Source organism: Caretta caretta, chromosome 2 (genome assembly GCF_965140235.1).
Source record: "Caretta caretta isolate rCarCar2 chromosome 2, rCarCar1.hap1, whole genome shotgun sequence".
Classification (NCBI taxonomy): domain Eukaryota; kingdom Metazoa; phylum Chordata; order Testudines; family Cheloniidae; genus Caretta; species Caretta caretta.
The window spans coordinates 77,567,511-77,591,134 of record NC_134207.1 but is presented as its reverse complement, the minus strand read 5'-3'; the positions used below and the strand labels follow the sequence as shown (position 1 = coordinate 77,591,134).

The 23,624-nt window shown below is 39.2% G+C and overlaps 1 protein-coding gene across 1 annotated transcript in view; it reads left to right on the top strand.

The window, feature by feature from the left end:
- Positions 1-12,633: 12,633 nt before the first annotated feature.
- Positions 12,634-23,624, top strand: part of LOC125632400 (desmoglein-4-like) — a 28,824-nt gene continuing 17,833 nt past the window's right edge. The window contains exons 1-9 of the mRNA XM_075126147.1: positions 12,634-12,657; positions 14,464-14,499; positions 14,930-15,058; positions 15,849-16,004; positions 16,186-16,333; positions 18,473-18,636; positions 18,933-19,067; positions 21,211-21,396; positions 22,999-23,270. Of these exons, the coding sequence (XP_074982248.1) occupies positions 12,634-12,657; positions 14,464-14,499; positions 14,930-15,058; positions 15,849-16,004; positions 16,186-16,333; positions 18,473-18,636; positions 18,933-19,067; positions 21,211-21,396; positions 22,999-23,270 (1,250 nt within the window). The remainder of the gene's footprint in view (positions 12,658-14,463; positions 14,500-14,929; positions 15,059-15,848; positions 16,005-16,185; positions 16,334-18,472; positions 18,637-18,932; positions 19,068-21,210; positions 21,397-22,998; positions 23,271-23,624) is intronic.

The window sequence follows — 23,624 nt, the reverse complement described above, 5'->3', positions numbered from 1 at the left end:
ACAAATATGCAGGCACAAACTTTGGGGATGCCACAGCTAGGAAGACCAGTCCTTACCCACAACTGGCCCCTTAATCTGCATCTCCTTTTCCCTTCCATGTGAGATATGGACAATTACACTTACCCACCTATAAAGTGCTTTCAGAACATGGGTTGAAAAGAGCCACATAAGTGCAATGTTTTATTATAGTATTATTATTAACAGCCATATGTGTCTTTCAGCATTAATGTTTTCCAAGTGTCTTCCTGTCATTGCATTTCTGTACCATAGATTCTGCTCCAGTAGAGTTGTACCTCCTTAGACCAGGGCTGACTTGACCCAATGTTTCAATATTTTCCCCAAAATTGAAATGTAGTCACTAACTTTTCCATGTTGAATATAATCTAATTTTGATATTCCTTGCTCATATTTCTAGCATTTTTGGGTCCCTTTGTAGCACTTTGTTGTCCTACAAGTATGGTACTATACACTGGTATATAACATAGAGATCTGAAAAAGAATATATTCTTCTATCTCTTTAAGTATTATAATAAATCATGTTTGGATTTGAAAGAAAATCTATGAGTTAATTTCCTCTTCCATCTACAGAACCAGCTCCTTTACTTTGAATGCCAAAAAAATTTTAGTAAGCACTAAATTGGCTCTTAGTTGGAACAAGTCCTTTAAAAAAAAAAAAGATTGCTGAAATGTGAAAACTAGCCACTACTAGAGATAGGTTAGTTGTTCATGACATTTGGTACTTCTCCCAACTTCTTGCTGTATGAAATCAGTTGTTATCTTTAAAGTGAGTATAATAAGTAAAATTTTCAAAAGCATCTAAGTGGCTGAGGACACGAAATTTCATTTTCAAAAGTGATTTAGACCAGATTAAGGCACCTAAAGAGGCAGATAGATACCTATTGGGACTTTAAAAAGCACCTGAGCAGGTTAGGCATCAAACTCTCCTTGAAATCAATAGGACTTAGGCTGCATAGAATCATAGGACTGGAAGGGACCTCGAGAGATTGTCTAGGCCAGTCCCCTGAACTCATGGCAGGAATAAGTATTATCTAGACCATCCCTGACAGGTGTTTGTCTAATCTGTTCTTTAAAATCTCCAATGATGCAGATTCCACAGCCTCCTTAGGCAATTTATTCTACTGCTTAACCAACCCGACAGTTAGGAAGTTTTTCCTACTGTCCAACCTAAACTGCCCTTGCTGCAATTTATGTCTATTGCTTCTTATTCTATTATCAGAGGTCATGTTTTCTCAGACCTTTAATCATTTTTGTTGTTCTTCTCTGGACTTTCTACAATTTGTCCACAACTTTCTTGAAATGTGATGTCCAGAAATGGACACAATACTCCAGCTGAGGCCTAATCAGTGTGGAGTACAGTGAAAGAATTACTGCTCGTGTCTTGCTTACAACACTCCTGCTCATATATCCCAGAATTATGTTCGCTTTTTTTTTGCAGTGTTACACTGTTGACTCATATTTAGCTTGTGATCAACTATGACCCGCAGATCCCTTTCTTCAGTACTTCCTTGTAAAGCTCACTAGGTGCCTATCTGCTTTTTTAGACACCTGAATATCTTTATAAATCTGGCCCTAAGTCACTTTTAAAATGAGACTTAGGCTTCTAAGACACTATTAAAATTTGAACCAATGGATATAATTCACTCATCAGCAAATATGCTGGGTTGCTATTGGTATAAAAATATATATGGCTAGTAAAACAATGGATTGATTAATGTTTTCTTCAATTAGAAATATACCCAACAAGGAACCCCATTCAAGTTTCTCTTTAGTGAAAACACTCCACAAAGAGAAAGGAAGGACTTTTTTTTTTTTTAACAGCAAGTTAGTTTATACAAAAGTATTTGTATAGTGTTATATTGGGGCCATTCCTGTGCTGGTGCACAAATGACTGAGGCAGGAAGCATACGAAGCCTTTATTCCCTATGCATTGGACAGGGTTAAATCCCTCTATAGCAGTGGTGGGCAATCTGGGGCCTGCGGGCTGCACATGGCCCGTCAGGGTAATCTGCTGGTGGACTGCGAGACAGTGTTTACATTGACCATCCACAGGCATGGCTGCCCACAGCTCCCAGTGGCCTCGGCTCACCGTTTCTGGCCAATGGGAGCTGCGGGAAGCGACCTGCGGGCTGCATAAACAAGAGCACTAAGAGATGAGCCTGACTAAGTATATCAGCCTGTGCAACATGTCCCCAGGGGGGTAGTGGGCAGTGAATTAGGGGTATGTCTATCCCAGCCCCTATCCCTCAGTGGCTAGCAGCTATGCTGCAGTCAATAGCAAATGCTGGTTGACAGCAAGTAGGAGCAGCAGGACTCTGAGCTCCTGGGCAGCGCAGCTGCAGAGCCCGGCCTGACCCGGTGCTCTGTGCTACGCGGCTGCCTGTCCTAGTACAGCTGCACCGCCAGCCACTGGTGCTCCAGGCAGCGCGGTAAGGGGACGGGGGGGTTTGGATAGAGGGCAGGGGAGTTTGGGGGTGGTTGGGACCGGGGGTGTGGATAGGGGTCGGGGTGGTCAGAGGGCAGGGAACAGGGGGGTTGAATGGGGGCAGGGGTCCTGGGGAGGCAGCCAGGAAGGAAAGGAGGGGTTGGATGGGGCAGCGGGGGGCAGTCAGGGGCGGGGGTTCCTGGGGCGGTCAGGGGACAGGGAGCAGGAGGGGTGGATGGAGTAGGGGTCCTGGGGGGGCAGTCAGGAATGAGAGCAGGGGTTGGATGGGGAGGAGGGGGGCAGCTGGGAGTCCGGGGGCAGTCAGGGGACAGAGAGCCGGGGGGGGGGGTGTGGATGGGGCAGGGGTCCCCAGGGACCATCAGGGAACAGGGGGGGTTGGATGAGGCAGGAGTTCTGGGGGGGCCTCAGGGGGCGAGAAGCGGGGGAGGGGTCGGATGGGGGCGGGGGCCAGGCCACGCCTGGCTGTTTGGGGAGGCATAGCCTCCCCTAACTGACCCTCCATACAATTTTGGAAACCCGATGCGACTCTCAGGCCAAAAAGTTTGTCCACCCCTGCTATAGATTATGTAGTAATTATATTCATTACTTAAGAATTCCCAGTTATCACTTTGAGTGTTGATAGGTTCTTGTCCCAAGATTAGGCCCAGTATTATGTGCAACACTCACACTATAGGAACCCTTCTATATTACAATAGTTTATTAATACATTTAGCAAAGTCACAAACACTTTAACTCAGTAAGGTAGATAGAGATAATACAGAATGTACATCTGAATATCTATATACTCACACCATCCCTTGCAGAACAACCTGAAATGTTAGCCACTGTCTTCCTCATCACCACTGGCCATCATTCTGGCACCTGCCGGGGACTACATCTCTCTACTCCCACAGCCAGGCTGGGATGCAACTTTTATAATGTTACACTGATGCTGCTATGTCTAATGCATATTCAGTAGAGGTTTCTCTCCCTCCCCCCTTCCTTATTTGTATTTCCTCACCCTACTAATGTCGGGGTGCCTTTTTCCGATATGAATTAGTATATGAATTCTCAACTTATTATCATATACATCAGTTCATTGCCATAGCACTCTTGTAGTCCGATATATTCATGTTCCTGGGGTTGGCTGGTGTCGTTATGGTAAATTCCAACAAAAATCCCCCTTATACCTTCTATTCTCAGTTCCCCAAAACATGGAAGTTTTTGTTGAGCTGTTTATCTGTGCCAAAGTTCACAGGCTTCAAGCCTTATGCTGGCTGCTGAAGCTAATGTCTTACAGGGTACAGGCCTGTAGGTTCCTTGCATTACTGCTGAATATAATAAAGGCAAAATATAATGAAGGCAAGACAGTGAATATAATAAAGGCAAGCTAGCCCTATGGGCTACAATCAAGAGCATTCAGTGGCACTGAGAATGACTTCTACTGGTGCTGAGCAATTCCTGAGTGCTGAGCACTCTCAGGTCCCACTGAACTCATCTCAAGAGATTCTTAGTACGTTGCAAGCCCATTGTGCCTCAGGGAGGCAGACTGCTCCTAGAATTCCCCAAGTGCACAGGGGCACACCCATTACACCACCCTTTAGGAAACTGGCTGGTTTGGGGAGAAGGTGAGGCTATTACCCCACCTTCTTCCTGTCCATTTTGGGGTGGCTTGTGCACCTGGGGGTGATGTCTCTTCATTCTCTGTATTCTCAAGTGCAATTTTGGCCCACCCCTAAGTTGGTTGTAAAGAGAGGAAAGCTCCTTGAGGCCTTCTTCTCTCATACACTTGTTCAAGGACCATTGAGAATTTGGCCCCAACTGAGTTCCATATAACATCTCCTTGGCCTGCCATGAGAGCTCTAATCATGGCCAGCAGGATTCCTGCTTCGGAGGATGTACTCTGCAGCATCTCTGTTTCCAGTTGGTAGCACAAGGGAGGAGTTGACCGATGGCAGGAAAAAAGATCGTGTCAAAGCACAGCAGTTAATAGGATCATAAGGGCTTGGTTTCTTAACCTAGATACTTCTGATGTTTTTATAACCCAATAAATAAAGCTTTTTTTTTCAAAATATTGTATGATCTTTCTTGCGACAAGTTAGTTTATTCTTCCTAATTGCACATACAGTGTAGATGGACCTGGGCTACGTCTGGCCCAGAAGACAGATACTGGTTTTACTCTTCTCTAGGAAATGGATATGTATTTTCAGATGAACTAGTCATTTGTTAAAGTTCACACTCTTTACAATAATATTCCTAAATTTCATTATGTGCCTTTAGTCTACTGGCAGTAAGGAGAAGTCTCCTAACTGCATTTGAAGGTGATCAGTTAACATTTTAATTGTTCATCGTGCTGTAACTTATAATGCACTTGGTATCTTCCCCGTAAAGCTTTTCTTCTCTCTTTAAAATGGTCTCTTTAGTATCCAGCAAAGGGTTTTGTTGCAATAAGAATTAAGGTGTGTCTCTGAGCTTTTACCTGGGAGCAATAATGATGTTGTCAAGTGTTTCAGTTGAGACCAGCCCAGGATTTTTGGGTGGGGAAACAGACACTGTTATACACCATCTTCAGTGATTCCTTCAGAGGGAAGCAGAACGCCTCCAGAGCTAGGGTGTAAGAACATCGAGTGAGTGTCTTTTTACATTGACACCAAAGTGAGGGGGGAAAGGGAACAGCAGGGTAACCACAACTCACTTGGACTTGTATCTAAGAGTAATCAGATGCAATGGATTGGCTCCCCTTCAGAACAACTGTTGTTCTATTCATTTTAATGGTAAGTAGAATTTTAAAACAATATTTGTAAGCTCTCTTTTAAAGTCTGTCAAAGTCCTTTTCTGAAGATGATTACATTTACTGCTGCCTCCACTTTTAACTACATTGAAACTCATATTAATCAATAAGGCAATTTTAAACATTGTGCCTTAGAAACTAACCATTGCTCATTTTCAATGGAATCTTTTAAAAAGCTTCCACAAGAACAGCCCGTCTTTAATTTTAATGTTATCAGAATTATTTCTTTTGAGTATAACTCTACCCATTGTACCATTCTGATTATTAATGCATGACATATTTATAATAAATACTTCTTAACAAGCTTCTTTCTTTATTAATTTATTATTATTAATTATTATTATTATTTGGTTGTATGTTTGTCTTCATTTGTCCAGTTTATCAAGGGTAACAATCCAGCATTCTTTAAAAAATAATGGCTAGGACTACTTCACAATAGATCAAACCTATAGTCTTTATTCAGGCAACCCTTTCCCACCTCCCATTTCATTAAATTCAATGGAGGTTTTGACTGAGTAACAACTGCAGGATTTGGCCCATTAGTTAATATTGCAAGAAACCATCACTGCTTGGTACATTAACATAGTAACATTAGTGTCTAAAAGTAGAGAATAAAGAAATCCTTACATTGGGGGTGTTATTCTCTTACTGTGTTTGTTTATATTATTGCAAAAAAAGAAAATGGTGCTTGTCGTAAGGCAGAATAGTTGTGTAAGGTGTAGGCATCAGGAAGCTGAAATTAACTAAAACCAGAGAGATATAAAAGAGGATTACAGAGGATTCGGTGGTGCTCTGTTCTGGCATCATATTCTGTTAAAGTTTTGGATTTGTTTTTCATAGTTTATCTTGCTTTACTAGAATTAAGGACAATTATAAGGCCCTAAAAACTAACAAGAGTAGATTCCCTGTACAATGGTTTGTTTTGTGGAGTTTGTTTCACACAATCTATACAATGAAGTGTACACATATATTAACCTTTTTTAATAATACTACTAAAATTATCCAAAGGATTATTGACATAGAATAAAAAATACTAGGGCTTATTTTGGACAGATTAAGCAAACCTTAGTTCTTAGATTTACATTCAGTAAAGTAGAACTAATCAACATGGGCAGCGGCCAAGTAAATAATTTTAAGGTTTGGCAAAAAACAAACAAGGTTATGATTCAGATTATTTTCTGCTTGTTTAATGCAACATACAGGTCTCTTCCAGGTCTGAAATACTGTGTGTCATAATAACAATTTTAGCCTTTTATTCAACATTATCAGCATTAGGTAAAATGAGGATTATTAAATCACATGGTAATAGGTATTCTTCATGTTTGGAACTTCAGTGAAAATAAACTATAACTGTACTATAAATTACCATCCATTCGAGTGCACATTTTACTGTAGAAAAATAATCTCTTTCAACACTGCAACAGTTTAATTTAAAAAAAAAATTTTTTTTTACCATAGTTTTGTGACTGAGTCAGGATTTCAGTTTCAACCAGGAGAAGTGAAAGCTTATGTAAACATTAACCACATTTTGGCTGTATGAATGGTCATTATGCAGAGATATCAAGTACTGCCATTGGAATATGTCTTTCTCTTGTCACAGAAGGACTGGTCAAATGTTCATAGCTGGAATTTACAGGGATCTTATTTTAATTCAGTCTCAGTCAAAATGGATAAGAAAAAGAGGCTTTTTTGTACATATAGAAGTAGAGAGATTAAATAAATTATGAAAGAATTCAGTTTTAAAAAATGACACAAGGCCTAACCTTGTACTCCCAACTCACCCCAAACTCACATTGATTTAGAGGTTAGGTTTTACATCTCTTTTTTCTTTTTTTAATGAAAGACACCTATGTGAGTGGTATATTTGATGATGGGTTAACATATTATTAACAAATTAAGCTATACAAAATTGCTATAGAAATGTACACCCTGTAATATTCTGAATGCAGGGTTCAATTCATTTCTGAAATGAAAACCTTAATTTACCAGAAATAGACTGTGCTCTACAACTATTAAATTTTTAGTACACGTTTCCCCATTCGTGGGCCTGATTCTGCAACCCTTACTCATATGACTTCAAAGGCATTACTTGCATGAGTAGAGGGTGTAAAACTGGATTTTGTTTGTTGTATTTGCACGGGCATGTTTTGTGGAAATTGTATGTTTGATTTAGTATGACTGTTTTCCTTCCAGCTACCATGTGATGGTTAGTTTATAACAATCTTAAATTCACCACCTCTCTTGCGTGGCCACTTTTTTTCCGTATATTTTCTTCACTTTCTCTTCTAATTGCAAACATATGGGTTGCATTGTCCACTCATAACTTGGTGGGATAATTACAGTATGCTGCGGGGGGCCAAACCCTCCCCTTGGATATGCATGTAGAATACCCACTGAAGCCAATGGAAGTTGCAACATGTATCTAAGGGAAGACTTTGGTTTTAGGAACTTAGACCAAATTTTTCAAAGTGTCTAAAGTTAAGTACTTAAATCTATATTTAGTCTCCTAAATAAAAGTGGACTGATTTTCAAAGATGCTGAATGGAAACTGTGGGTTGTAAGCACCACTGGAAATCTGGAAATCTGGAAAAATTTGTATTTAGGAGCCTAAATATGGATTTAAGTACCTAACTTATGAAATTCAAGTTTGAAAAAAAATTGTCCTTAGAGTCTTTACTCAGGTTAGTTCTCCATTCATTTTTCGGACTGTTAATGTCAGTTAAGAAATGGAACTCCACGGAATTTCTACAGGATTTGGCCTGTATTATTTATCAGATAGAGGAGAACAAATCCTGATGACAAATTTGTTAAGGTGTTTAGTTTCATGAATACAAATATTTAAAAGTGAATGAATCTTTGGGCCTTATTCTTCTCTCATTACCATGGGGAATGTAACTTCCATTAGACCAGTGGGAGCAGGACTGGGAAAACATAGCATGTATAAGTGTCGCCTTCAGCCTCCAATATATCATAGAAAGCGTCTGGCCTTTTTAAAGTTAACATCATCTACAACGACAACCAGAAAAGCCATCGTACAAAGTTTCCCCTTAAAAATGAAACTATTTGTTAATTAAAGGACAACCAGTAAGCTAACAGCAATAAGAAATATGCTTTTCTGCTTTTATTTAGAAGATACTATGTGGGTTGTTTAAATATGTAGGGGGAAAGTTCAGTCCTTTAGCTTCAACCTTATATCTCAGCATTTAGCATACAGTGGCTTGGTTTGGTTTGGGTTTTTTTATGGTTGAGTTACAGAACTCTGGAAATAGACGTTCATGAAAGGAAGGGTTTGTTCGCACAGGCCTTTACTCAGTGAGAGTTTTGGCTGAGTAAGGAGTGCAGTCTGTGACCTAAAATGCTGACACAAACATAACCACAGTGGCACAAGGATGACTAATATATTGAGTGTGAGTGCCCAATACTCCTCCCAGCGAGATCAACAAATACTCCCCTTGACTTCAAAGAGAATAGCATCAGGCCCTTTAGGAGTGATGTTGGGAAACAGAGCAAAAAAGGAGTTATGGGCATGTTCAGTCATTTGGATGTGAGCAGGTGGAGCAGGGAGGATTCCATAATTGCATATTATAATATTGCTTGGCAGTCAGCTAGTGATTAGTTAATGTCTATACATTGCTTTGAAGATGCAAAGCACTATGTAAATGCTAAGGGCCAAATTCTGCTCCCAGTTACGGCAGTATACATCTGGAGTAGCTCCAGTGACTGTAATGGTGTTATTGCAGATTTTTCTCCAGTGCCAGTGGCACAAGTCTTTCATATTATTCAACTGAATTGCAAAGCTTTGAGACAGACTAAAGATAAAAATGTTTAAGATTGTCCCAACAAAGATGGGGTTTTTTCAGCCTCTCATCCCCCACCCCAATCTAGCAAATACCTCCCTCAAGTGCCTACTTGCTCTTCTATGGACTTCCCTTCAGCAGGAAGCCTCACACAGGCTAATGATCTGTGAAAGGACAAAAATCTTGATGGCACACTGAAGAGAACCAAGGCTCAACCCCTAAGCTTCCAGCTAAACTATCAAGTTTCCCCCTTTAATCAACTTCCTACCTGCCCCAAAATTCCAATAGTGTACCCCACACCTTGTACCTTTTCAATGGCATCTATTGCTGTACATGTAACAAATCAATGGTTGCATAGATAGTACAGCACTTAACTATGTAGGTGTTTGGTGTCATAGACATACTTAATATTGATATATCACCACAGACTTCCCATGTGACCTTGAGCAAGTCATTTAGCCTCCCTGTGCCTGAGGTCCCCATCTGTAAAATGGTAATAATAGCACTTCCCTACCTCCCAGGATAAATATACTAAAAGATAAATATACTGTGAGGATTAATATACTAAAGACTGTGAAGCGCTTTGAGATCTACTGATGAAAAACGCTACATAAAAGAGCATCATTATTATTATACTGTATACAGACTTCACATTCATCAGCTCAATGTGTACTTGTAGCATGAGGGCTCTTGACTCAAAACAAATGTGTCCCCTAAGTAAGAGATCCTCCATTAGCCACAAGTAGTGTCAGGGCTTTTTTTTCTGTAGAGCAGCCACTAGAGGACAGTGGTGAAGCTAATCTTCCCATTCACAAACAGGAAATATGGAGTGTAGTTGCGTGAAATCCTTCTCTTCCCCCGACAGTTCTGACGTGCACGTTCAGAACATTCCCAGCTAGTGGGGGCCCAAGAGCAAAGGAAAAATCTCAAGTATAAAACTTGTATCTCTCATGGCTTGCCAGCTGTGTTATCTCCAGGTCAGGCAAGGCTGAAAATAAAGATTTTATGAATATTCATAACCTTAAAGATTGGTACTTAAGGGTTCTTTACTAGCACAATTATTGTGCAGTGGTAATACTATATCCTTAACACAACTTTGTGATTATACATTTTCAAGACAGGAATTCTAATGAATATCTTAGAGTATGTCAACATATGGAACATAAGTTACAATGTTGCGTCTTATAATATACACCAATTAATACAGACACTGGGCAAGATTCTCTAATTCTTGTACATGTTCCTGGGCCAAAAAGGTTGCTTGCAAGCCAGAGCGGATTTCATCCTAAGAAAGAGGAAGCAGTGAGGCTACCAGCACTGTCTCTTAGGGTTCCATTTTAATTCCCAAAGACGATGCACAGGAGCTCTGCCAAAGGAAGCAAATGCTAAAAGGCACTGAATCAGTGTAATGTTTGGCAGGGTTTTTTCTCATGCCCCCTTCCCGGTGGTGGGTGTAATTTGCTTCATGCTCTCCCTGAGTTGGGTCAGCTCTGCATTGACATCAAAGCAGGCTTGTACCTGTCAGGCTGACTGCAGCCCTTTGTAGGTAGAGTATCCTCTCCTTCTCTCTCTAAGTGGGTAATAATTGTGCCTGAGCTCAAATCCCATTCCATAGCTGAATGTTTAAATTGTCACCTATATGTACATTTTTAGATTAAAAGTGAGGCTAAAGCTACTAGCCCAACATACCCACAGCTCTTTCTTTCTAAAGAGCCAATCCACATTTATAGTTATCCTTTCAGAAGGAATATTCTTCTTGCCTATTTAGGTCCAGATTCTGCCCCCCTACCTCAAAGTGAATAGTACCTTATTCTGTGAGTAGTCTCCTTGATTTCAAGGTGCTACTCAGCTTAAATTCAGGTGGCAAAATCTGACCAATAATCAATTCTCTTCATCTTGCACTAATAAATTGGAGCCAGACTGTACAACCTTGCTCAGTGGTATGCGGTCACACAGGCAGTCCCACTGATTACTACTTTTGTAACTGGTCACCAACGTGCATAAACAGTTCACAATATGGCTAATTAGAGCCCAGGGGGCAAAACTGCCATTTGTGAACCTCATTGCCATTGGAAATAAGTGATTTTAAAAAAAAATAAATAAAGCAAGCGGTATTAAGTGACTAGCTTCTGACAATATACTCATTCAGGAAATCATTGAAGAAAAATGTTTACAGGAAGGATGCATGAGTTAAAATTACCATGGGCTACATAGTAACTTCTGTGACAACTACTATTATTTATCTTCCACAACACTTGGAATAATATTCATTTGTTTAAAATGCAGAGCAAATGAAACTGTGGTGGCTTACTGCACAGTAGTACATATGTACACTGAGAAATGGGCTTAGTAGCAGGGCTTCAGGGAAGAGAAGGCTATAAAAGATAGCCAAGGATCGTGAGAAAAGAGAAAGTTCACAACCCCATTGAGCCACTCACCATTGGTGTGCCTTTTCAATACCAAATGGAAATCAGGCCTGATCCTGTAACACTCGCATTAGAATTCCTTTCTCATGAAAGATCAGGGCATAAATCCATAACTGATACTGTGAACTGATAATTTTACTGTACAAATTGCACCTGTATACTATATTTAAGAATATAGTTAACTAAACTAAGTTGCATTTTAAAAAATGGCTCTTTCCTCCTGAGCTTTTTCTCATCTCAAAGCAACTTCATATTGGATCTGATCCTGCAATCTTTACTGACATGAGTAATTTCCTTACTCAGTTAGGGCTTGATCCAAAGCCCACTAAACTCCATGGGAATCTTTCCATTTACTTCCCTGGGCTTTGCATCCAGTACTTAATGTCTTTGACTTAATGGAAACATCCATATAAGTAAGAACTTCTCACATGAAGAGTGGTGCAGAGTCTATTCCCCTATACTTAAACCAAGCCAGTATATTGGTCTAGGCGTGAACTTTGGAATGAATCTACTAAGAACAATTGCAGCCTTTACACCAATAAATCTCTCTAAAAAAAAATCTGGGACCTTGTCTTGTAATCCTTTCTTTAAGAAACCCACTCTCACAGAATCAGATCAGGCCAGATCATTTTTTATTTAATTTTGTTTATGCACATTTAAAGAAGAAGTTTCAATTTTTTAAATTAAAAAATACATTAGGATTCTAAATTATGAACAGACAATTATGAAATATAAATTACATTTTCTAAAAAAGTGTTTGAAAAATAGTTTATCCTTCACTTACCTGCCAGGGATAAAGCTTAGGAGTCTCTGCCACAGCATCAGGAGTTGAAGACATCAGCAATGCTAAAGCAGAACACAATACTCAGTTTTAGATGTTTGTGTTGTGATCAGTTCTTGCAAGGAAAACACAGATCCCTGGTCTCAGGGTCTTAGAAGGTAAGTAGAGGAAGAACAGATTTTCATATTTTTTTCTAAATATAAAATTGTTGGCAGCCTTTAAAGGATTCACTTTCACTTCCAGTGAAATCAGTGAATGTCTTTGACTTCAGTGGAGGTAGGATCTGGCCCTAACAGCCCAGTTCTATACTACTTGCCCAGCTAACTTCAATAGCAATCAGGCCAGTATCCTTAGCAGCTCTCATGATGTCTCAGCACCTCTTTCTCACAACCTTAATGTCGACCTATGCAAATGGAGCCGTAAGTGACTTGTTCAAAGTCATACAAGACCGTAGTAATGTCAAGACTGGAACACAGGTCTCCATTACTCAGTCCTGTGTTTTTTACAAATAGTTCACACTGTCCCTGTTATGTGATGAATTATTGAGAACATTAAGATTGTCAGCTCCTTGTTTTTATTGTAAACTAAAGTTTATGTATCATATTTCTTAGTAGCCCATTTTACCAAGTCTAGATCACTGGGCAGCTCCATTTGTGCCTATTTATAAGTCAGTTATTACAATGTTGAAAACTCTTCTTATTTTAGATACTAAAAAGCTGGTATTGTCCTATTTCTAGAAGAAATGTTATGTCTAACCTACACAATGTGTAAAAAGTATTTTGCTATATATTTGACATGATTAGTATTTGACAGAACAGTCATTGTTTTGATATATAAACATATATATAACCCCAAATTATTTTAATATATAAACATTGGTGAGTAATTAAGTTAGGTAGAGGCCTGAAATAAAGATGTAAAGAAATGGAAAAGGTTAACCGTTGTGTTATATGTTTTATATGTGTGGTGGATTTAAGGCTGGGGAATGCAAATTGATGCATCAGGAAGAGGGAGTCTTAGTGCATCAGGCAAGTCCCATAATGATTTACCCCCATATGACCCAGAGAGGTCAATGATTTTATACAGGGTGTAAATCAGTGAAATGCTTGACCTTTGCTTTTGATTCTATCAGAACATCTTGCTTGCTTTTATCAGAACTATCTTCCTCCTGTTCCCCCCCAAAATCACCATGATTTATTGAAGTGACTTATTTCCCATACAGCAAATAAGCCATACTTGGCTCTTAATTTTTAATTTTACAGAAAGAGCCTTTGCCGAGGAGTTCCCTCTTGAAGGGTGGAATAAACTAGCTTTTGCTTTTTCTTACTATTCTCTGACAAGAAATGATGGCCCTAGCACCCCTTCTTCTGATCAATTTAATTTCTTTGTTCCTCTTTGCTTTGTGGTTCCTTTGATTACTTTTTTCAACAAAAAACTAAGCCCAGAACATTGTTTGTAGCATTAGGACAAAATTCTGCTCACCTTATCCAGGCAAATAGCTCCACTGAAGTGCCTGTTCCAGCTGAAGTAAATGGCAAATCTCCCATTGACTGAAATGGGAGCAGTGTTACACCATTGGTTATATAGCTTCTGTGGCTACATCACAGTTCTTAACTGGAGTGTTTACATTCTGAAATTACTACTAGTTGTGATCAAACCATTTAACACATGCTCATAAGTTATCTATTGTGAAATTGCTCCTTTAATCCAAACTTGAAAAGAAATCTGGGTAAAGTCACACTGATGTGAGGGCTAACACAAAGCCCTCCGTACCATTTAAGCCCCACATAGAAGCTGTACAGAAGAGGCACAGAAAGCAGTGATGGTAGCAGGCTGGAGAGGGGACATGTGTCAGGGGAATGCCCAAGCATTGATAGCAATTCTACAGCCTCCTCACAAAGTGTCATGGATGTGCTAGGGTAGCACATGAGGGAGGGGGCATTGCTGCAGCCCCGGGCCCTAATGGCATGTAGGGACTGGGTTTTGCTCTCTCAATCCCACATTCTACCCACTTAAAGCCAGATTACTCAGGCTTTTTATCGACAAGAAGAATTTCATCATCTGTGCAGCTCCTTTCAGGGTATATCTACTCGTGTCACACGCAGAACTCCTTGTATGGAACACACAGATTGAGTGCTGAATATGGCTCGGTACATTTTTCTTAGATTTGTCAGTGAAAGATACCCAACCTTTGTATTCGACTAACTGTATTACTGTATTTGCAGGTATTCTTGGATTTCAGTACTGGATTTCACGTAGAGGTAATATATTTATTAAAATAGTTATTATTAAAGAGCAGATTTTCTGAACAATGAAAAATGTAACTGTCATTAAAAATGAAATAAAGAATTGAAAGTTTTTTGTAAGCGAAGATATTTTTGGACCATACAACTTGAAAAAAATACTTAAATGTGACCTGCTAAGGAAAGAGATCTGGTCCTGCAAACTCCTAGTCTTATTGAAGTCAGCGGACTACTCACATGAGCAAGAACTTGCAAGAGTAAGGATGTGCAGGCTTAGGCTCTGGGACTAGAAGCTTTATAAACAGACCATTAGTCTATACTAATGTTCATACTGTTTACTATCTACTGTCTTCCGTACCTTACACTGTTAAAATCCTACCAGTCTATATTCATTACAACTGTATTCAGACTGCTTGTCATAGTGACACTGGAATTCTTTCTACATAAGGTGAAAGAATGGAATGAAAATGGTGTGGCGCAATGGAAAACCTTCAGAAGACAAAAACGGGAATGGGTTAAATTTGCTGCAGCTTGTAGGGAAGGAGAAGATAATTCAAGGAGGAATCCAATTGCCAAAGTAAGTGTTTAGTGATTAGAAAGTATGTTGCAAAGAAAAACTGATAAAGGTAGAGACCTAACTGAGCTAATTGGTGGAGACCTTCAAATATAGATTTTGCCTAGAATGTCCAAAAGAAAAAAGGCAGAATAAGAGAGGGAAGGAGCTCTAGAGCTGCTGGTTCTACTGCGATAACCATACCCACATAAGATCAGAAAGCTGTGGGCTAGATTGTGGTACTGAGTGTTCTTGGGGCAGTACGGAGGCCTCCTAGAGCACAAGTGGAGCATGAATGCTGCTCCATTTTTTGGGAGGTGCAGCACAGATTCTGTCTGATGCCAGCTACACTATCACATTCTAATGGCGCTCTCTTTCCTGACCCACTTTGAGGAATCCCTGAGATCAAGGATTGGGATGGTGTCTGACTAGTGTGCAGGGAGGCAATGGGGCAGAAGAGCAGGAGGGTCCCGGAGCCCAGGCTCCAGCCCAAGCCCAAACGTTCACACTGCACTTTTATAGCCCCGCAGCCCAATCCCCACAAGTCTGAGTCAGCTTACACAGACCAGCCATGGGTGTTTAATTGCAGTGTAGACATATCCTGAAAGAGCAGCACTGGAAAGCTCTCTCAGGGGCTACATCCAGCCAACCATGTTAAAGAGAAGACTGGCAAAAAGCAGTCTGCGGGGCCCGAGAGGAGAGTAAGAGGAGAGTAACTGAGAATTCTGTATGATTTTTTGAGGGGAGAAGCCATCACTTGTGTTCTCAGTAAACTGTAATAAACATAATATTTTCCATTTGTCTATTATTGTAGATTCGATCAGATTGTGAAGAAAACCAGCCAATTGTATACAGCATCTCTGGAATAGGGATTGATCAGCCACCTTATGGGATCTTTATTATTAATTCAAGAACTGGAGAAATTAATATAACATCAATAGTTGATCGAGAGTTGACCCCAGTATTTGTTGTAAGTGTTATACAATCCATTTATTACCGCAGTATATTCTCCTTTCTTTTTTATTTGATGCCTTCTTTTGATGAATGCTGACAGAGAGGGAAGGGAAGTTTCAATTCATAATTATTTTCAAAATTTGAGTTTGTTTCTTCTTCTTTTCAATTATTATATATTTGTAACCCTCTTTATCCAGATTCGCTGCTTTGCTAAACATGCACTTACTGGTATCGATTTAGAACCGCCTCTTGAACTTCGAGTCAGAGTTCTGGATATAAATGACAATGCTCCGATATTTTCACAATCTACGTTTATGGGATCTATTGAAGAAAGCTCTATGGAGAGTAAGTAACTATTCTGTGTACATATTACAGCAATTGTCAGTCGCCTTTGCAATAGAGGCGACTGCAAGACAATTACCGTGCTTTTTTTCATCTGCTCATAATGTTCTTAAAGTAATTCTTTTCACATTTAGAAATTTTTAGGGAAATGGGTTCTTTTTTTTCTTTTTAAGTTTGATTACTTGTTTCTGAGGGTAAATATAATACCCTTTTCCTCATACATCTTAATCTGAAAATGTGTTTGTATAACTAAAAATGTGGCTGACATTGGCAACTGCAAAGTAAAGTCCTAATACAGCAAACCCTTCCTCCTAAGCACAGGGCTTACTACCAAGAGAATTCCTACTGACCTTACTTACATGAATAATCTTTGCACACATCATTAGTATCATTGAACTGAATGGGACTATAAAGATTACTCACATGACTATACATGTGAAAGTTCAAAGCCCTAACTTTGTGATAGCCCATACTGTGTCTTAAAACCAATCTGATGAAAACCACTTACTGCTTTTTAAATTATGGACACTTATATTATATATCCAACTTTTATATTAGAAGAATTCAGAAACTTTTTTCTGTTAGGCCCTAATCCTGCAAGTTACTCCACGTGGTCTTAATTTGTAATGCTTTTTTAAGAAAACATTTTTTTAAAAGTAATTGATTACTGTGACCTGGTTTAGCATAAGTAGCTGATTCAATGCTGACCACAACTTGTCCTTGTCTATATTGATCCCAATGTTATGGGAAACATCATTTACTCAGCTCAACTCTTCACAAGTCATATTCTAACACAAGGCAGTGAAGTCAAGCCCTGGAAGTCAATAAATGAAAGGGGGAGAGTCTGCTTCTTCCGGCATTCTCTTCCCTCTTATGAAAAAGGGACATATTGCCATATCTGTACCATGCACCAAGCAGGAAACTAAGGGACACTTAATGGCTCTGTCAGTTCCGTTTCCCCTCCTGGCAATCCTTGAGTGGGTGGAGAGGATGGTTGAGAGCAAAGTGGTTGTTCCCCTTCACAGCTCCACACTATGTGGAGGACATGGATTCCTTTCAAATGCCCCCATTCTTTTCCTCCTACCATGTCCCATTGCACAAAATGATGCAATTTGTTTAACCATATGATATCAACAACCATGATAACATACAGCCACAAAATCAGTGAACTCCCCCTACTTCCTGTCATGTATTCATAATTTTTTTAAAGGCCTGAATGAACCATTGTGATCATTTAGTCTGACTTCCTGCATAACTCAGGTCGTAGAATTTCAAAGTTCATCTACTTTAACCATTGAAAGTAAAGGCAAAATTTTATCCTAAGGAAACCTAAAACCCAGCTGTCCAGTTTAAAGCCTTCTGAATAAAATTAACTCATTTGATAGATTCAAATATGGAAGCATATTTTGGTGTAATTAATACGGCCAAGTAAAATGCATATACAAAATTCCAGGAAGGCATCAACATAAACTACTGAATATGAAGATGTTCTCCAAAAAACCCCAGGGTGAAGTCTGATTTTCATGATTTCATTAAAACAAACTTTGAATTTGTTGTTACTATGTTATTCTAAACTTACATCAATGTTTATGCAGCCTACATGTATATGTGAGATCAGAATGCAATTTTAAAAATATAGTGTGATTATATGTGCAGTATATCATCTGCAACAAACAACACAATAATTTATTGTGAGATTATTTGCTGGCATGTCAAAATACTAGGGTTGCTAACATATCTCTTCATCTTTAAATAAAAATCACTTAATATGGGAAAAATCATAAATCGTTTACAATCCTGATTTTACCTTTTTAAAAATTCACTGATGATATAAGTTTCCAAACCCCTGCTTATCACATCATGATAACCACTTCCATGGAGCGTAAATAATGTTAATGATCACAAAACTATAGATTTCACTTGGAATAAGTACAGCCACCCTTTTACTAAATTAAGTACTTTCTATTATTTTCTTAGTAAATGAAACTAAACATAGCTCCTTATAGGTAATATAATTCTTTTTTTATGTTGTTTTTATTCCTTTTTTATTCTTGTTTTTATGCCTGCTTGTCTTGCTGAGTAGTTTAAATTAACAAAATAGGGCTCTTATGCCAATTTAAGTGATATTGTCTTAATTCCTAGCTACTCTGGTGATGAAAATAATTGCCACGGATGCAGATGAACCAAATCACTTGAATTCCAAAATTGCCTACAAGATAGAGAGTCAGGAACCTGCAGGTGCATCAATGTTTATTCTAAATAAACATACTGGAGAAGTTCATATAGCAAATTTCCTTGACAGAGAGGTAAAAACTTCAGTATGTTAATATTCAGTGTGAAAGAAAGTGTGTGTGTGTGTGAGGGAGAGAGAGAGAAAGAGAGAGAGAGTAATGTATTTAGTGTTACAAAAGTGAAATAGAAGATTGAAAAGGCTTTATTTTTTATAATACATAGATACATTATGGGTTTTTTACTGTATTATAGCAAATATTTGAATCTATAACAAATTGGTGTATTTGAAAAGAGCAGCAAGAAATTACTCTTCATTATGTTTTTATGTTTTTACTTGTAAATAATGTGTTCATTTTTCTTTCCAATTTAGCAACATAGCAGCTACTCTCTTGTTGTGAAAGCCTCAGACCGCGATGGAGCTGCAGATGGAATCTCTTCCCTTTGTAATTGTGCTATTAAAGTTATTGATGTCAACGATAATTTCCCAACTCTTTCACAGACTTCAGTAAGTTTTTTTCCCATCAAAAGTAGCATCACTAACATTTCTGTGCCCTAACATCACAGAGATGACCAGTGCAGCCCTTACTCCTTCTGGGGAGAACTTGCTCCTGTGAATAGTCCTATCAAAAAGGTACTATTCACATGACCAAGTGTTCACGAACATAGGTAAACATTCCACAACCTGGCCCATGGTCTACAGCATAGGCACCGACTCCATGGGTGCTCCTGGGTCGAGCACCCAAGGGGAAAAAATAGTGGGTGCTCAGCACCCAGGAGTCAGAGCTTGAGTATGGAATGTGGTGAGTTCTGTGCTGCTAACAACTTCTGTCCTTGCAGCAAGAGAGTTTGTTTATAAACAGAGGCAGAGTGATTAAGATAACAAAAGGCTTGTCATTAAATTACAGATCGTTAGATGATCCTGAAAGCATTCCCAGGCACTCCAGTTAAAAGATAGGAAATAAAGGGTAGGAATAAATGGTCCATTTTCAGAATGGAGAGAAGTAAATATAGGTACTTCCCTCCACTCCCCCCCCCCCCCCCCCACCCAGGGTCTTGTACTGGTCTGGGATCAGTGCTGTTCAACATATTCATAAATGATCTTCAAAAAGGGGTAAACAGTGAGGTGGCAAAGTTTGCAGATGATACAAAATTATTCAAGATAGTTAAGTCCAAAACAGACTGCAAAGAGTTACAAAGGAATCTCACAAAACTGGGTGACTTGGCAACAAAATGGCAGATGAAATTCAATGATAGATGCAAAGTAATACACATGGCAAAATATAATCCCAACTATACCTACAAAAGGATGGTGTCTAATTTAGCTGTTACCCATCAAGAAAGGTTTCAGAGTGGTAGCCGTGTTAGTCTGTATGAGGGGGACTAATGGCACCTTAGAGACTAACAAATTTATTTGCATCCGATGAAGTGAGCTGTAGCTCACGAAAGCTCATGCTCAAATAAATTGGTTAGTCTCTAAGGTGCCACAAGTACTCCTTTTCTTTTTGCGAATACAGACGAACACAGCTGTTACTCTGAAACCTGAAATTTATTTGGGCATAAGCATCTTCGAGTCATTTGCAGTACTCTGGAAGCACTTGTTTCAGAGTAGCAGCCGTGTGTTTCCAGAGTACTGCAAATTCATAAGAATCCTTCTCACTGTGCCTGTATCATCCTGAACTGTGGAATACTCATTCTCCTGCTTCAGAAGACTTAAAAATGATCTCCAGTCATCAATGGGACAGACGCAACCGAATAATGTAGCTGTCCTTAACTTGTATCAAAATAATACCAGGGAACCTAGATGTAAATAAGACTGCTGACAGTTTCATCCAGAAAGCTACAGTGAGACCTAATGTCTTTAAACTGTTAGTGAAGACAGCTTATAGGTGATTGCAATGATCTTAATACACTGTAATTCATGATAATGTAATTATGTAGTTCGTAACAATTGAATCATTATTAAAATAGTAAAGATACCAATACATGTAAAGATACATTAAATAACTAATAATTAAATGCATCCGATGAAGTGAGCTGTAGCTCACGAAAGCTTATGCTCAAATAAATTTGTTAGTCTCTAAGGTGCCACAAGTACTCCTGTTCTTTTTGCGAATACAGACTAACACGGCTGCTACTCTGAAACCTGTCATTAAATAACTAGAATATGAAAGAAGCGTATAAATATTCTGAAAATAGCCTCACCCCCAAAATTTGCAGAGTGCCCCCCCCAACACACGTCTTCAAAAGCACCCACTGGCAAAAACAAAAGTCAGTGCCTCTGGTCTACACACACAAGTCTGATGACAAATACACAGGTTCCTTTTGCATCTCATGAAACCAGCTACAGTGGTTGTTCATACATATGAAGTGGGGGACAAATTAGGTCCATCTGCAGGATTGTTTCAGTCCTTACTCATGGAAAACACCCATTGATTTCACCCAGGATGATTTCACAGACATCTGAGGCAATACACACATTTGAATCAGCAATCAGAACCACACCCTATGTGGGGCACATGATATTTTCACAACTAGTATTGATTGTGAAGATAACATATTTCAGAAATGTAAAACCAACATATGCTTCTCTATAGTGCTTCTTCATTACAAAATATCTTTTCAGTGCTTGTGTGCATTTGTCATTCTAGTATTCAGCAAATATCGTGGAAAATTCACTCAGTTCAGAACTGCTACGGATACAAGCTATAGATGCTGATGAACAGTATTCGGACAACTGGTTGGCAGAATTTTTCTTTATATCTGGCAATGAAGACAACTGCTTTGAATTCGTAACAGATCCAGCAACTAATGAGGGTATTCTGAGGGTTATTAAGGTAAGGATGTATAAGTATTATAATTCACAGATTTTAAAATGACATTTCTATATCATTAAGGGCCAGATGCTGGGGTGTATAAATGCAAGGGAACCCCAAATCATGCACTCCCTGTGTATAAGATGCAAGAGAATCCCATGCTGAGAGTGGAGCTGGATATTTTCCTCAAAGAGCCTAACTGGGGAAGGGGCTATGGTCCCACAACTATCTCACACTGACTGGCAACCCTGGGCAAGGGATGCGCATGTTATGCCTCCATGAGAGAGCCTCTCATCAGGACACTCCCTATAGTGCCAATGACTGTATTCTCCTTGTCTTTACACTGTGCAGGTAGTTTGCTTTTGATGCCCCTATTCATGTTCCTTACCAGAGCTGTGGTTTACATAGCCACTGTATGCTATTCATATAGCAATACACATTGGCAAGAGCAAAGAAAATAAAAGTTAAGACTAACATTCTTTCCTTCCACTGTGGCAAAAACAAAGAGTAAAAAAGGGATGTCAATTTTAACTTTATATTTCTTGGCTTTTTTCAGCTTAATGTAACTTTGATTAAGCATAGCATATGGATTTTTTCCTTTAGGTTCCCCCTATTAATAGTTATACGTGCTTTGTCTTAAAGCATATGACTTATCTATGCTCTATAGGAGCATAAATATTTTGGTTTTAGAATTAGAAAACTAAATTTAGAGTGATACATAGAATAATAGTGTTCTGAGCAAAGCCCCATGTACTATGTGATTATGTGACTATGCAAATACTCACATAATCCTCCCCTTTTGTAAGGCAGCTACATAAATCTCTTTTCTGTGGCACATAAAAGACCCGACAGAGGCTTGGAGGAGTAGTATAGAAAGAACTAGAATAGCAAGGAGGCCAAAGAAAAATATCAGCTGCAGAAAGAGACTTGAAGAGGAGTTCCTGCCCCTGCTAAGTCTGCTGGGTCAGAGCCCCCAGTCTCATAACATTTAGGAGCTGTACAGGACAGGTATACTCTAACTCCCTCCTTCACAGTGTAAGAGTTCCGCTGTAGTGGAGCTGGGGCAAGCTGGTAGCGATGAGGCAAGCAGCCTGGCGGCTGCTGTTGACATCTTTGGAGTGCTGCAGCTGGGATTGTGTCTACCCTGTTGGATTCCTAAGCTTTACTAGGAGTTGTGTTCTGGTGTAGTTTGAGTTCAGCAGGACAGGCATCTGGTCCTGGGATCCTGCTCAGCTTTAACTTTAATGGCGTCCTAGCTGTAGTCCCTTTTGCAGATCTCCCCCAGGCAGCTCTGACTCAAAATACCTTCCCAGCTGGAGAGTAAGTGGCTTTCAAAAATCATGGGCTTGCTTCAATAGACAAAAGGGGCCACACAGCAGTGAATCAGCTGGCCCCAACCACCTTTGCAAAAAACGAAAGGTGGGGGCAGCCCCCATCCTTGTCATGCATGTGTTTTGGACTTTTCTTGTTCCCTGCTGTCCAGTCAAAGGACATCCCTTTCTAACGGCAGTAAGAGAGTATCCACTGGGATTAGAGGGGTGTTCATTCATCTAAAATTAATGAATGAACTGAGTGTTTATGGATTTGACTAAGTTCCTATTTCTTTGTTTCTAACATTTTTAGCCACTGAATTATGAATACTTGCAAAGTTATCCACTGAGTTTTGGTGTTAGAAACAAAGCTGCATTCCATCATTCAGTTGTTTCTCAGTATCAAGTTAGTGGAACACCCCTAATAATAAATGTAAACAATGTGATTGAACCACCAAGCTTTAGTCCATCTTCAATGAGCTTTTTTCTGCCAAGAAGCTTATCAACAGCTGCCATGACTAATTACGTTGTTGGAGTATATACAGCCACTGATGAGGAAACTGGAAAAATTGCATCAAATGTCAGGTAAGACTGTCTTTACTCTCTGTGAGCAACATCCTCTCCCAGCATCCAGCCTGAATAATAATGTGAGCACCTGAATACCCAGGGAGAGGAAGGAATCCTCTATTCCAGTCCATGGAACAGAATCAGAGCCTGGCATGGATGCACATTTCAAAACAAGAAAGATTTCAAAAACTAACTCAATAAAGCAATAAATAACCATTTAAATAATTTGAAAATGTTTCATCCTAAATGGTAACAGATACATTTTAAATGAAGCATATAGGAAAGTCAGCAACAGTATTGTCTCTTCATTTCTAAAAGACATTACACAGCAATGTATATTCCAAAGAGACAGTTTAGTATTCATCACATCCC